The sequence below is a fragment of the Erinaceus europaeus genome, chromosome 16 (assembly GCF_950295315.1).
Source record: "Erinaceus europaeus chromosome 16, mEriEur2.1, whole genome shotgun sequence".
NCBI classification, from domain to species: domain Eukaryota; kingdom Metazoa; phylum Chordata; class Mammalia; order Eulipotyphla; family Erinaceidae; genus Erinaceus; species Erinaceus europaeus.
This window is the reverse complement of record NC_080177.1, coordinates 11,879,503-11,893,810: the sequence shown is the minus strand read 5'-3', so window position 1 is coordinate 11,893,810 and position 14,308 is coordinate 11,879,503. Positions and strand designations below refer to the sequence as shown.

Genomic DNA, 14,308 nt, shown 5'->3' with positions numbered 1-14,308 from the left:
ATCATGAGCTCCTCCACTTCCATCCACATGTAATAAAAGAAAAGATTTCATGGAAAAGGATGCTTTTAATGCTTCCATCTCTGTCTGCTCTCCAGATCAACAGCAATGATGATAACGGGGTGCTCAATGGCAACTGGAGTGAGAACTACTCAGATGGCACCAACCCTGCAGAGTGGACAGGCAGTGTGGCCATCCTGAAGCAGTGGCACGCCTCAGGATGCCAGCCAGTGAGATACGGGCAGTGCTGGGTTTTTGCGGCTGTCATGTGCACAGGTAGGGGGTGAAAGGGTCCCAGGGAGAGAGAACAGTCTTTCATGGCTCAGGTGGTAGCCTTAGGAACCCTTCTTGCCCAGGTCTCACACCATTCACACCAAGGGACATTCATTCAGAAGGAAGGGTTTCCAGTCAAAGTATCTCATGGCTGACCTGAGACTTTATAACTCTGCGCTTATTTCAGCGGATAGTTCTGAGATGGCAATAGGTCACAGTGGCCTGTCCTTCTACTGAGCGTGATAATCCAAAGGAATATTCTGAAGAGAATGACTAGAAATTGCTTAAGTCTAAAATAAGAATGAAATGAGAGGTAAATTAATTAGAAAGCTTAAAAACTGGCTAGTAAGGGAGTAAGGTGGTAGTGCAACGGGTTAAGCACAGGTGGCGCAAAGTGCAAGGACCAGCATTCAGGATCCCAGTTTGAGCCCCCGGCTCCCCACCTGCAGGGGAGTCTCTTCACAGGTGGTGAAGCAGGTCTACAGGTGTCTATCTTTCTCTCCTCCTCTCTGTCTTCCCATCCTCTCTCCATTTCTCTCTGTCCTATCTAACAACGACGACATTAACAACAACAATAATAACTACAACAACAATGAAAAACAAGGGCAACAAAAGGGAAAATAAATAAATAAATATTTTTATTTTTCCTTTTGTTGCCCTTGTTGATAAATAAATATATTTTTTTAAAAACTGGTTAGTACCTTTTCTGAACTCAAGAAGTGAACTTAGTGTGTGTGTGTGTGTGTGTGTGTGTGTGTGTGTGTGTGTGTGTGTGTATTACAGAGACAGAGAGACAGAGGCATATGTCTGAGAAGGGCAATGGGGCTAGAGCAAGATGGCAGTCAAAATAAAATGACCTTGAGTTTAGAGATATAGAAGTTCAAAACATCTGACACATGACCCAGATCAAGGAGCTAAGGGTAAGTAGGAGGTCAGCTTTTCAAACAGAGCTGATGCCATGTTACTCAAAAAAAAGCTAAAAACATTCACATGGGATGTTGATTTGCATGTGACAGAGGAGCAAACAGGATGGGGATATAGGGAGAATGAGGTCTTGAAATGAAACCCATACTGAGGGCGACAGGAAGAGGCCTTCTGCTTCACCCAGGACCAAATGCTTGCTCCTTGCCCCACCCCCAGCCTGACCCCCAGGTCCCAGACAGCTCTCAACCTTGTGGCACGCATGTGTGTTAAGTGACCTGGGCCATATTTATTTTCTAGTTGGGTTGGGAAAGGGGCCAAGTACGGCTTTTGCTCACAGGACTCTGGTCCAAGCCAGGGAGACCAGTTTGGCCTACAACCTGATCTTCACAGAGAGCTCTGGTCTTTTGTGCAGTAATTCTTCAGAAGGAAAGCTGGGTGGAGTCTTATATGCATGTGTGCTGGACCTGTCTCCAAGCTTCTCCATGGCAGTGGAGCAGTAAGGTCAAGTCTCTGTCCAAGGGCACTAGTTGTGTGCTTTGATTGCTCAGGAACAAGGGACCGTAGATTCAATAGTTTTGTAACCCAGGGTTATGGAAACTTGAAAGAGCCGGGACTTCTGGGCCTTCCATCCCAGGATCAGGGACAAGTATGACAGAATGTGGACTGCTCTTTTGCATGATAGAGAAGGAAGCTTCCTGTGTTTGGAAAATCCTAGAGCCTACTGGGTGAGGTGTATGTGGAGGGAGAGGGTCAGGGACTGGGGCAGGACAGTCTGGAAATGAGCGATGACAGAGGTGGAGCCAGTGAATAGAAATTATGCAATTAGAGCAATTAAAATGTTTGTGAGAATCACGGCCTTTAGTGACCTAGGAAGCAAAGGGCTGGGCAAAGTGGGTCAAATACGACCCAGTTCAGCTGCAGCTCAGTAAGAACCACCCTGGCCCCCAAAGGACCACCACGCTGTTTATGAATCAACACACAGGCTTGAAAACCTCCTCTGTTCACCCAGCACTTAGTGGGTTCTTGTCCTCCATTAGGCACTGTGCTTCAGCCACCCTTGGGTACACAGGAGTGTAACACCAGCCTCCACTCTCCACTGAAAGGGAAGGATGTAACCCAACTCCTTGACTCAATCTATCTGGGAAGCATGGTTTGTTGTTGTTGTTGTTGTTAGTGAACTATCACAATGGTTGATGTTTACTGGGGATTTCCTGGTTGCCTGGCACTGTGTGACAAACATTCATCTCCTAGAGCAAAGATGAAGCACGTGGACACTGGAGGTACAGTACTGAGGTTCAAATGCCAGTGCTACCACTACCTGACTGAGTAACACTTGGCAAGTCACTTGCGCCTCAGTCTCTTCAGACATAAAATGGTATGTCTCTGAGAGTGAGCAAAGGGATCAAGAAAGTGCAGGCCTGGGGAGTGCTTAGAATAGTGCCTGGCTCCCTGGAATGTTCAGAAGTGTTAGCTTGAGCTCCTGAATGAGCTTGGGCAGTAGGCTCTATAATCAGCTCCATTCTGCCCTATGAGCAAATAGAGTGACAGCCCAAGTCTCAGGACTGGCTGGCTCTTTGGGCAGGATCTGCTCATCAGGTTAGGCTGCCACAGGACCATTTCAAGCAGTTACCATTTCTCTAGCTGTCCCTTTACAATTCTTACAATCATTGCAAAGTAGCTCTTATTTACTGTTATTTTACAGATGAGGAAACTGAGGTTTAAAGACAGCAAATCACTCTTGTCTGACGCAGAAATACATTCTCCTCTCTGAAGTTCTGCTCCTCAGTGCATTTTATTTTTATTTGTGTGTATGTGTGTGTGTGTAGAGAGAGAGACGGAAAGAGAGAGAGAGGGAGAGAGCATTGTTTTATCACTTATTATGCTCTATTTTGGTGGTGTGGTAGTGTGTTTTTTTCTGGGGTGGGTGGGAGGTACTTCACCACTCTGGGCTGACTTTTGCAGGTAAATTTTTCTTTAATATTTTTAATTAATTAATTTATTATTGAATAGAGACAGAGGAATTGAGAGGGGAGGGGGGGATAGAAAGGCATAGAGACAGAGATATACCTACAGCACTGCTTCACCACTCATGAAGCTTTCCCCCTGCAGGTGGGCACCAAGGGCTTGAACTGGCTCCTTGTGCACTGTAATGTGAGTACTTAACCAGGTGTGCCACTGCTTGGCCCCTGTGGGTAAATTGATAGACAGAGACAGAGAGAGTGAAAGAGACCACAACACCAAAACTTTCTTCAATAAAGTGGTTATCCGGCTTGAACCTGGTCATATGCCTGGCAAAGCAAATGAGCTGATTTGCTGGTCCTCTGTTTGTTTTTGTCTTTCATGTGTTTATGTGATTTTGTGGGGAGCTGGTAACTGAACTCAGAGCATAAGGCATGCACTTTCTCATCAAGCCACCTTCCTGACTCCTAGGCTGCCTTTTAAAATGTCAACATAGTGACTTTGACTTCCCAAAGAAAAATTGCTAGGAGGAGACTGTGCGCATCAAAGATATGGCTGTAATTGTTTGGAATGTTCAGTGAGCCATTTGGGGATTTCGAACATGTCCCTTTTTTGTTCTTTCTGTGCCAGTTGTCCACTTCTGTGACAAAGTTAAGCCCCTCAGCCTTGGTTGTGCCAGAAAAGTAGCCTGGAACCTTGCATGGTAACAAGGGAGCAAAGGGATAGCCATGTCCGGCTGCCTGAAACTTCTCCCCAAAGCCAGGCATTTAAAGGTCGCCTCCTGTCTGACATCATAGATGTGAAATGCCAGACAAGGAGAATTCACAGACACAGACTCAATTACTGGTGGCCTAGGACTAGGGGAGGAGCAGTGATGACTTACAGGGTGTGGAGTTTCTTTATGATATGATGAGGCCATCTGGAGTAGATAGTGCAGTCCACTGAAAAGTGCTCTCTTTTCTTTTTTTTAAATTTAATTTAATTTAATTTTAAAATTATGCTTATTTTTTAAATATTTTGTTTCTTTTAAAAGATATATTTATTTACTAGTAAGAATTAGGATGGAAGAGAGGAGAGAGAGAGAGAGAAGGGCCAGGTGGTGGCATACCTGGTTAAGTGCACACTTTACAGGGCACAGTGACCCAGGTTCAAACCTGTAGGGAGAAAGCTTCATGAGTGGTGAAGGAAAGTTGCAGGTGTCTCTCTGTCTCTCTCCCTCTCTATCTCCCTTTTCCCCTCTTAATATCTTTCTGTCTCTCTCCAATAATAAATAAAAATAATAAAAATAATAATAATAAATAGATAAAAAACCAGAGCATCACTCTACTGCACACAGGGCTGGGGATCAAACTCAAGACCTCACACTTCAGAGTTCACCATTAGATCTACTGCACCACCTCTCATATCACTGAGAGAAGTGAATTTTATGGTATGTAAATTTCATCTCCTTTTTAAAAATACTTATTTACTTATTATAGAGTGAAAGAGAGAGAGAACACCAGAACATCACTCCACCATATGCAGTGATAGGAATTGAACTCAGAACCTCATGCTTGCAACTTCTTATGTTATACTGCTGAACCACCTCCCTGACTATAAAAAAGTTGTTTAATTGTTATTGTTGTTGTTGTTTTTAAAGATTTAATCAGTTTCCTTGATTTGTTGTTTGGCTATGAGCCTGAATCCTGGGACTGTGCTATGTCTATTCCTACCTGCAACTGCATGGGATGGGGATCGGGCAGCAGTAGGCAGGTCTATGGAGTATGGTCTCCACTTCTAGAAAAGTGGGGGTCTGGGCCTGAGCCACATTGGGGAGAAAAGTGATGGGCAGTGGTGTGGATAATGATGGAGCTGAATGCTTGGTCTGTCCCTTTCCTTCACTCATAAGTCTCCCACTTATAAGTCTTTTGTTGGTGTTTATTTTAGTTTTGCTTTTAGTAGAGACAGAAGAGACAGAGAGGGAGAGAGAAAGAGAGTAAAAGAGACAACAGCACCAAAGATTCAATGTAGGGGGCCAGGTAATGGTGCATCTGGTTAAGCGCACATGTTATAATGCATAAGGACCCAGGTTTGAGCCCATGGTCCCCACCTGCAAGAGGGAAAACTTGACGAGTGGTGAAGCAGTGCTGCAGGTGTCTCTGTCTCTCTCCCTATCACCACTTCCCTCTCAATTTCTGGTTGTCTCTAGCCAATAAATAAATAAAAATAATACAGAAAAATTTTTTAAAAAGGATTCAGTGTAGTAGGGGCTGGGTTCAAACCTGGGTTGTGCATATGGCAAAATAGCACACTGTCCAAGTGAGTTATTTCCCTGACCCAAAAAGTTTCCTTCCTTACTTCCTCCATTTCTTTTTCTTCCTTCCTTTCTTTCTTTCTTTCTTTCTTTCTTTCTTTCTTTCTTTCTTTCTTTCATTCTTTCTTCCTTCCTTCCTGTCTCCATTTCTTTCTTTTTCTTTCTTTCTTTCTTTCTTTCTTTCTTCCTTTCTTTCTTTCTTTCTTCCTCCCTTCCTTCCTTACTTATTTTCTTTCTTCCTTCCTTTTCTTTTCCCAGAGCATTGATAAACTTCATCTTTTCTGGAGCTGGTGATTGAACCTGGGACATTTGGTGCCTCAGACATGAAAGTCTCTTTCTATAACTACTGTGCTATCAACCCATCTTCCCCATGTATAAGTATTCGATATACTGGATTCCCACTTCTGATTTGTCTGCAGGAGTCCTTGCTTAAACCTAGTTTGAATGCCCCCAGGCAAGATGTCTTATAGGATTCCTCACATTTCAGTTCAGCTGCTTAATGGCCTCGCTAAAGTATCTCATTATCTGTACAACTTTTGTTCTCATTGATTGTATGAGTCCTTGGTGCTCAAAGAAGGAACCTTCACCAAGCCTGGTATGTTGTTTTGCTTCAGCCTTTCTTTAGATTCCAATCCAAACTCTCCTTTGTGTAATGCGATGGCTCAGGCATGAGACTTTGATGGGTTGAAGGAATGTTCCCTAATAGGGTTGTGGGCTAACATATGGCAAACACTTTTAAAAAGTATCTGGCACATGGTTAGTGTTAACCATTATATGTAGTCTGATGTCGTTCTAATCTCAGTCATAGCTCGCCAGGTAGTAAGCATGCTTTGCCATGTTTGAGGCCCTGATACTATAAAGGAATTCCACAGCACTGGAGGAAGCTCGGTACTGTGGTGTCTTTCCCTTTCTCTTTGTCTCTACCTCTCTTGCTGCCTCTTCATCAGACAAAAGGTTAGGCTAATAGCCCATGAACTAGATTCTAGTGCAAAAAAAAAAGTACTTGCCTCTTACCCTCTAAAGGTCTTGTTGGGTCTTATGCCTTATGCAAAAAAGTATTTCTAGTCATCCTCCAAACTTTACTTCTCCATCCTCTCTACACTTTTTTTTCTTCCTTTCTCTTGTTTTTTAAATTTATTTCTTTCCTGTGTTCCTTGGAGTATTTGGGGCTAAACTAACAATGTTCCAAATTCCATGGCAACAATCATCATAGATAGATCCATGGTCTAGTTGAGGTCTTTCTTTTTTTTTATTTTTATTATCTTTATTTATTTATTGGATAGAAACAGCCAGAAATCAAGAAGGGAGTTGGGGTAGAGAAGGAGAGAGACAGAGAGATGCCTACAATACTACTTCACCACTTGCAAAGCTTTCCCCCTGCAGGTAGGGACTGGGGGCTTGAACCTGGGTCCTTGCACATTGTAACGTATGCACTCAACCAGGTGTGCCACCACCCGGCTCCAAGGTCTTTCTTTTTTCTAGTTTTAATTTATTTACTTATTATCCCACCCCCTTATCTCTTAACGCGCTCCTAGTCATTTTTCCCTACAATCAAGAAACATTTTCCTAATATATTGTATGTAGCATTATATTTAATGTGTTCTCTCAAAGTGTGTATTGTTAGATGCACAACAATTTTTTTTCCAGCATCATTTTTGGTTTCTGTATTGCTTTTTTCATCTTTAGAAGTTCCGTTGGTTCTTTTTCTGCATCTTCGCTGGTGAGTGGTCAGGTGAAGAGCCCATAGTTAATGCTCTGAGTGTGGAATGGGGCAGACCTCACTGAGAGACCTGTAATCCTTTCCCATCACAGAGGCTGTGTTCACATTTGTCCAAGTATCCTTGTATGAGAGTGTGCAAGTGCGCACACACACAAGCTCCAAATGGGTTTCTCTTTCACGAGGGACTCGGCTCCCACAAAATTATCACCGAGAGAATCATGCGAGTCTTATGTTAAATTGTGAATCAGGAACTGCAAAAAAAAAAAAAAATCTCACCTAGATAGTATGCTTGCCTATCACCTGCACTACCCAGATTCATCCCTGAATGGATGCCCCCCCCCACACACACACACACACACTTCACTGCAGGAAGCTACAGTGGTGTCATGTCTTTCCCTCCCTCTGTCTCTCTCTCTCTCTGAAAATGTCCACCCAGGGTAGTGAAGCCCAGGACAACAATAACAACAAAACATATGAGTCATCAGGATTCTGTCTTCAGAAACCTTGTTCACAGGTTAAAGACAAGATAGTTCACTTCATGCAGTCGGGAGGTGGCTCAGCAGGGAAGCACAGGACCCCAGGTTTGCACTGCATATGCCTGGCTAGGGCTCTGGGCTCTCATAAATAAACCTTTCTTTCTTTCTTTTTCTTCTTTCTTTCTTTCTTTCTTTCTCTCTTTCTTTCTCTCTTCCTTCCTTTCTTTCTTTCTTTCTTCCTTTCTTTCCTTCTCCCTTTCTCTCTTTCTCTCTTTCTCTCTTTCTCTCTCTCTCTTTCTTTCTTTCTTTTGATGGTGAGTTACTTCAACAGTGATTCAGTGAGCACCTACTCTGTGCCCCACACTGCTAGAAAGGAAAAGCACAACATACGAACCCTGTTCTTGGGAGAATCTGTAATCTGACAGGCTAGAGAGTGATACAGCATGTAGCACAGGTGATTGGGGTTAAGTGAGAACCAGAAGAGATTGGTGTGACATTGAGAAATCATTGAAAACTCCACAGAAGAAGGTGAATCGACCCTGAGTTATTGCTGGGATGCTTTGCAAAGCTGCAGGTTGGGGAAGTGTTGTCAGAAGTGTAGGAGAGGTGTTTTTTTCTTAATTAATTTTTTTATTTTCCCTTTTGTTGCCCTTGTTGTTTTCTCATTGTTGTAGTAGTTATTATTGTTGTTGTTATTGATGTCGTCATTGTTAGGACAGAGAGAAATGGAGAGAGGAGGGGAAGACAGAGATGGGGAGAATAAGATAGACACCTGCAGACCTGCTTTACCACCTGTGAAGAGACTCCCCTGCAGGTGGGGAGCTGGGGGCTTGAACCGGGATCTTTCCACCGATCCTTGTGCTTTGCGCCGCCTTGTGCTTAACCCGCTGCACTACCGCCCGACTCCCAGGAGAGGTTTTAAACGCAGAATAACATGGGTTTGAATCCTGCCCTGGTTCTCCTCTTTCTTCCATGTGACTTCAATCCCTCTAAACTTCAGGCTTCTCCTCTCTAAAGCTGGGATAATCACACAGCTGTGCCAAGGATTAAGTGGGATCAGGCCTGTGCTGAACCTGGCCTCACGCCTCACACCTCACACCTACGATAGTGTCAGCTGGTGAGGAAGAGAGGGAGGACTGAAAGGCGTGCTCACTTGGGGAGATCTCCATTCTGGTTCTGAATTTAGCTTCAGGTCATAAAGTGAGAGGTGAAGCGACAAGAAAGGCTTCTTGATGGCAGACAGAGCAAGGACAAAGGGTACAAGAGGCCTCCAAACTTGTCTGTGCTTGAACTATACTGCCTAGAGCTACTGACTCCCTTTGTGTCATCATGATGAAGCTAAGCCATGACCCCTCTTCTCATGTAAGAAGCTGTTCTCGCCTCTCTGTAGTTTCTTTTTTTTTTTTTTTTTTTTCCTCCTCCAGGGTTATTGCTGGGCTTGGTGCCTGCACCATGAATCCACCGCTCCTGAAGGCCATTTTTTCCCCCTTTTGTTGCCCTTGTTGTAGCTTCGTTGTGGTTATTATTATTGCCCTTGTTGACGCAATTCGTTGTTGGATAGGACAGAGAGAAATGGAGAGAGGAGGGGAAGACAGAGAAGGGGAGAGAAAGATAGACAGACACCTGCAGACCTGCTTCACCGCCTGTGAAGCGACTCCCCTGCAGGTGGGGAGGCGGGGGCTCGAACCGGAATCCTTACGCCGGTCCCTGCGCTTTGCGCCACATGCGCTTAACCCACTGCGCCACCGCCTGACCCCCCTCTCTGTAGTTTCATGGCAACTGGCTGTTGTCCCCCATCCCAGTCTTCCCACAAGCTATGATGAAGCAAGAGTGAGAATCAACCAGAGCAGCCCCCCACCACTCAGAGCTTATGCTCCTCTGACAGTCCAGCTTGGCACCAGCAGCACAGCACATGCTCATCATGGCAGTGTGTGCAGAGGTCGAAAATCACCAGAACAGCAAAGTTTCAGGAGATATCATGTTTCCCCCAACCCAGCAAAATTGTATTCAGCCTCTACAACATAGGCCTTGTCCTGTATTTTGTTGTTGTTTTGTTTTGTAATATTTTAATTATTTTATTTATTTTTAATGACTGAGAGAAAGATACAGAGCAAGAAGGATCAGAGCACTGCTCAGCTCTGGTTTCTGGTGGTGCTGGGGATTGAACCTAGAATCTCAGGGCCTCAGACATGAGAGTCTTTTACAAAACCATTATAGTGTCTCCCTGGCCCTGACAGCCTGTATTACTAATGGGCTGTACTAATAGAGATCTTCAGAGTGCTTGAGAGACTAGTGTCCTGTGCTGGGTGGCAAAGGACCCACTCAGGTGTGCTGAGCAGTAGACCCCACCACTCACCCAAGTGGCTCTTGGTGAACTTATCCACCAGGGTGAAACACAGAGGAGGCTTGCTCTGCTCTCCTTGTCCACCCCTCCCTGGCACGTCCTCTTATTACCATACGGGTTATCCGCCTTCCTGGCTGTCCTCTGCAGAAATCTTAGCACACACAATGCCTCTGAGTCACCTGGAGGCTCTTGCCTCACTCCTGTCTCAACTTCCTCCCGTGGCTGCATCTCCAGCCTTCACCCTTCCCTCTGAGGCTGTCCGCGTCACCTCCACCTACGGCTCACTTGTTGGCCCTATTCACTCCCTGCCCTTGATCCCTGGCCCTGTACAGACCTGCTGCTCTGGGGAGAGCTCCAGGTTCCCCTGTGGGCTTCTCCCCTCCCAGTCCTGAGTTGCATCCAGGGGTGTGTCCCCACTCACAGGTGTGTCTTCAGAGGTTACCCAAAGATGCTTTATGCCCACACATAAGGAGCCTAAACTAAAACCGAAAAACAATTAAATGCCTGATATAAATAAGTACTTGAGCTGAAAAGTATAAACATGTCTAGTGACACTACTATGTGCAAAGAATGCTTAGAAGTGTCTGTATTTCTTGACTCATTCCTTTCACTTCTTGGAATCTGTCCCAAGCAGGGGGGGAGAGGATATAGATTGGCCTTCAGAAATGTTCATCACAACCTTATTTATACCAAGAAGGACAATAGGAAGAAAATAAATGTCTAAAAACCATAGGAAGGGGGAAGGCAATAGTGCAACTGGTTGAGAGCGTGTTACCATATGCCAGGGCCTGTGTTTTAACCCTCAATCTCCACCAAGCTGGAGGGAAGCTTCACAAGCAGTGAAGCAGGTCAGCAGATGTCTTTCTCTCTCCCTATTTCCTCCTGCCTTCTCAATTTCTCTCTGTCCTATCAAATACAAAAAATAAAAAGAAAGAAAGAAAAAGAGAAAGAAGAAGGAAAAAAAATGGATTTCAGGAGCAATGGATTGTTAGTGTCAGCACCAAAACCCAGCAATAACTCTGGTGGCAATCAGAAAAAAATCATAGGCAGCAGAATCTGCTATTTCCAAATATTTAATAACATGAGAAAGTAATTGAGATGTGTCATTAGGAGAAAAATACTACAAGACTAGACTGTGCTCACAAGGCTTGGAGGGAGACTCAGAATTGAATACAAGCTTAGGTCTGAGACCAGAATGAAGTTATCATTGTTACTTCTTAGCTCTGTGGTTTTGGTCAAGGCAGCAAACTATCTTTAGCCTCAAATTCTTCTTCTTTTTTTTTTTTTTTTTTTGCCTCTAAGGTTATTGCAAGGATTTAGTGCCTGCACTATGAATCCACTGCTCCTGGAGGCCATTTTTTTCCATTTTGTTGCCCTTGTTGTTATTGTTGCTCTTATTCCTGTTGTTGTTATCATGCTTGAGGGCCAGGGTTCAAGTCCCCAGTTCTCACTTACAGTGTGGAGAAGCTTCATGAGCTGTGGACAACTGCTGCAGGTGTCTCTTCTCTCTGTCTCTTTTTCCCTCTGTCTTTCCTCCTCTTTCAAAAAATGACCAGCAGTAACTGTGCAGTCATGCAGGCACTTAACCTCAATCATAGCTCTAGTGGCAAAAAAAAAAAGGAAGTATTTTACTATCTTGTCCAGCAACACTAAGACTGTACACATCTTCGGACTTAAGGCTGTGGCAAGCTGGTATAGAGCAGGGGCTCACTCAGTGAGTTGGAGCACATGCCTTTAGTATATGAAGCCTCGGATTTGATTAACAGCCCTTCCATGTGGTAGAGCAATCCTTTTGTCTCTCTCATGTGTATAGATAAACAAATCAATCTTAAAAGCAGGCTCAAAACTGAAGGAAAAACCTCAAGAGGAACCCACTTCCTGACCAGAAATTTAAGGGAAGAGCCCTAGGCAACTTAAGAAGTGACAAATTCGAAAAAAAAAAATTGATTGAGGGGGTCGGGCGGTGGCACAGCGGGTTAAGCGCATGTGGCGCAAAGCGCAGGGACTGGCGTAAGGATCCCGGTTCGAGCCCCCGGCTCCCCACCTGCAGGGGAGTCGCTTCACAGGCGGTGAAGCAATTCTACAGGTGTCTTTCTCTCCCCTTCTCTGTCTTCCCCTCCTCTCTCCATTTCTCTCTGTCCTATCCAACAACGAATTGCGTCAACAAGGGCAATAATAATAACCACAACGAAGCTACAACAAGGGCAACAAAAGGGGAAAAATAATGGCCTCCAGGAGCGGTGGATTCATGGTGCTGGCACCAAGCCCAGCAATAAACCCTGGAGGAGGAAAAAAAAATTGATTGAATATCTCAAACTTTTTAATGCACAGGCTGAGTCTTTGATATGTTGACTCTCTTAAAAGCTTAGACCAGGGAGAACAGAAGCAACCGGTGGCAGAGCTATATACAAATAATATCAAAGGACATAAATTATGGTGATGTTGTGTATGATACAGCAAATCCTAACAAAGAGATTTTTCAAAGTGAACCCAATTGCCAAACAATGTGATTACAGCAATAACTATCTATTGCCTTCTTAAACCTTAAGACAGCAGGAACCTCCCACTTCCTCTGTAGAGCCTCTATTTTCCCCCAGTCCTGGAACCTCTAGGGTGGGGCTCACTTTCCTGAATGCTTCTCTCAATTCATACCAACTAATACTGCATCTGCTGATCACAACCTAATCAACGTAACAAGTACCACCTCAGCATACTTCACTTCAGACTGTGTCCAGAGACGTCAGGCATGGATTGTCAACCCTTCAGCCTCATTACTCGGGTGAGACCTTTCCTCTCATAGGATTCTCTAATTCCATTCCAGGTGGTTCACTTCCTAACAAAGTCCCAAAACCTAGATATAGATAAGGTCCTATGAGATAGAGCATATATTCACATGTATCCATAAATTAGGGCAAAATATATACCTGAAAATATATACCTGAAATATATACCTGAAAATATATACCTGAAAATATATACCTGAAAGCAAAAGTGCACAATAGTCTGCAGTGAGTCAGTATGAAGTTCATAATGAAATAGTGTCTACTTAGACTTAGATACCCTCCTCACCTCTCACCTACTTCCTACTACACTTCCCTCACTCACCAAAAAAAAAGAAGTCACAAATACCATCACAGCAATCACAGCAAAGCCTTTGCCACAGCCCCCCTCTTTGTGGTCAAAAACACCTGCAGACAAGTCAAAAGCTCCTTTGATTACTTTTAGTAGCTTCTGGTGGTATTTAAACATATAATAACAAACTGGACCCTAGGAAAGAGGTGTCCTCTGGAGAAATACCTCATGTCAGATGGTAACAGGGAGAGGACCACTAAGAGGACTTGGTCCCTCATGACTGACTCAAGAGCTTAGTCCCTCATGACTGGCCCCTAACAGCTCAGGCTGGAGCCTGGAAACAACTTACCTGAAGAGTACACATTGTACCATGTGGAAGGAAGTGACAAGTCCTTGTCACCACATGGGATCACCCGCACAGAGGAAGTTTCCTGAGTGGCAGAGCAGCACTGTAGCATTTTTCTCCTCTCTCTGTCTCTCTCCTTCTCTACTTCTCTCTTCCTCTATTTCTCTTTCCCTCTCTGTCTCTCACCCTCTTAAAAAAAAAAGAGAGAGAGAGAGAGAGACTCCTGGGAGCAATAGAACTTTGAAGTCAAGAAGTCCCATAAAAAAACCCTGTAAATAGATACAAGAAGGCTGACAGAGGACCTAGTGGGGGTTGTGTTGTTATATGGAAAACTGGGAAATGTTATGCATGTACAAACTATTGTATTTACTGTCGAATGTAAAACATTAATTCCCCAATAAAGAAATGTTTTTTTAAAAAACCCTGTAAGTTAAAAAAGAAGGAAGGAAGGAAGGAAGGAAGGAAGGAAGAAAAAAGGAAAGAAAGAAAGAGGAAGAGAAGAGAATTAAGAGGGGGGGGAAGCTCACACCTAAGTCAAGGGTACACATGTGTCTTCATCCCTGTCCCCACCCAGATTTGTCTACAAAGACCAACTAGGTACAGAAGGTGATAAGACACAACCGTCAAAGGCCAATATTGGCATTCAAGAATGACAATGGGGTGGGGGTAGATATTATAAAGGTTATGCTAAGAGGCTTTCATGCCTGTGACTCCAAAGTCCCAGATTCAATCCCCTGCATCATCATAAACCAGAGTTAAGCAGTACTCTGGAAGAGAGAAAAAAAAAAAAAGGATGAGAACAAATACAGCTTCAATTATCCATCCCCAGGCCTCCTACTCAGGCAGGAATTAATTCTCTGGTTAACACTCCACCTACCCCCCCACCCCCAGCTCAAGGGCTATA

General features: G+C 44.1%; 1 protein-coding gene across 1 annotated transcript in view; it reads left to right on the top strand.

The window, feature by feature from the left end:
• Positions 1 to 14,308, top strand: part of TGM5 (transglutaminase 5) — a 45,764-nt gene that overhangs the window by 18,405 nt on the left and 13,051 nt on the right. The window contains exon 6 of the mRNA XM_060174492.1: positions 96 to 273. Coding sequence (XP_060030475.1) covers positions 96 to 273 — 178 coding nt within the window. The remainder of the gene's footprint in view (positions 1 to 95; positions 274 to 14,308) is intronic.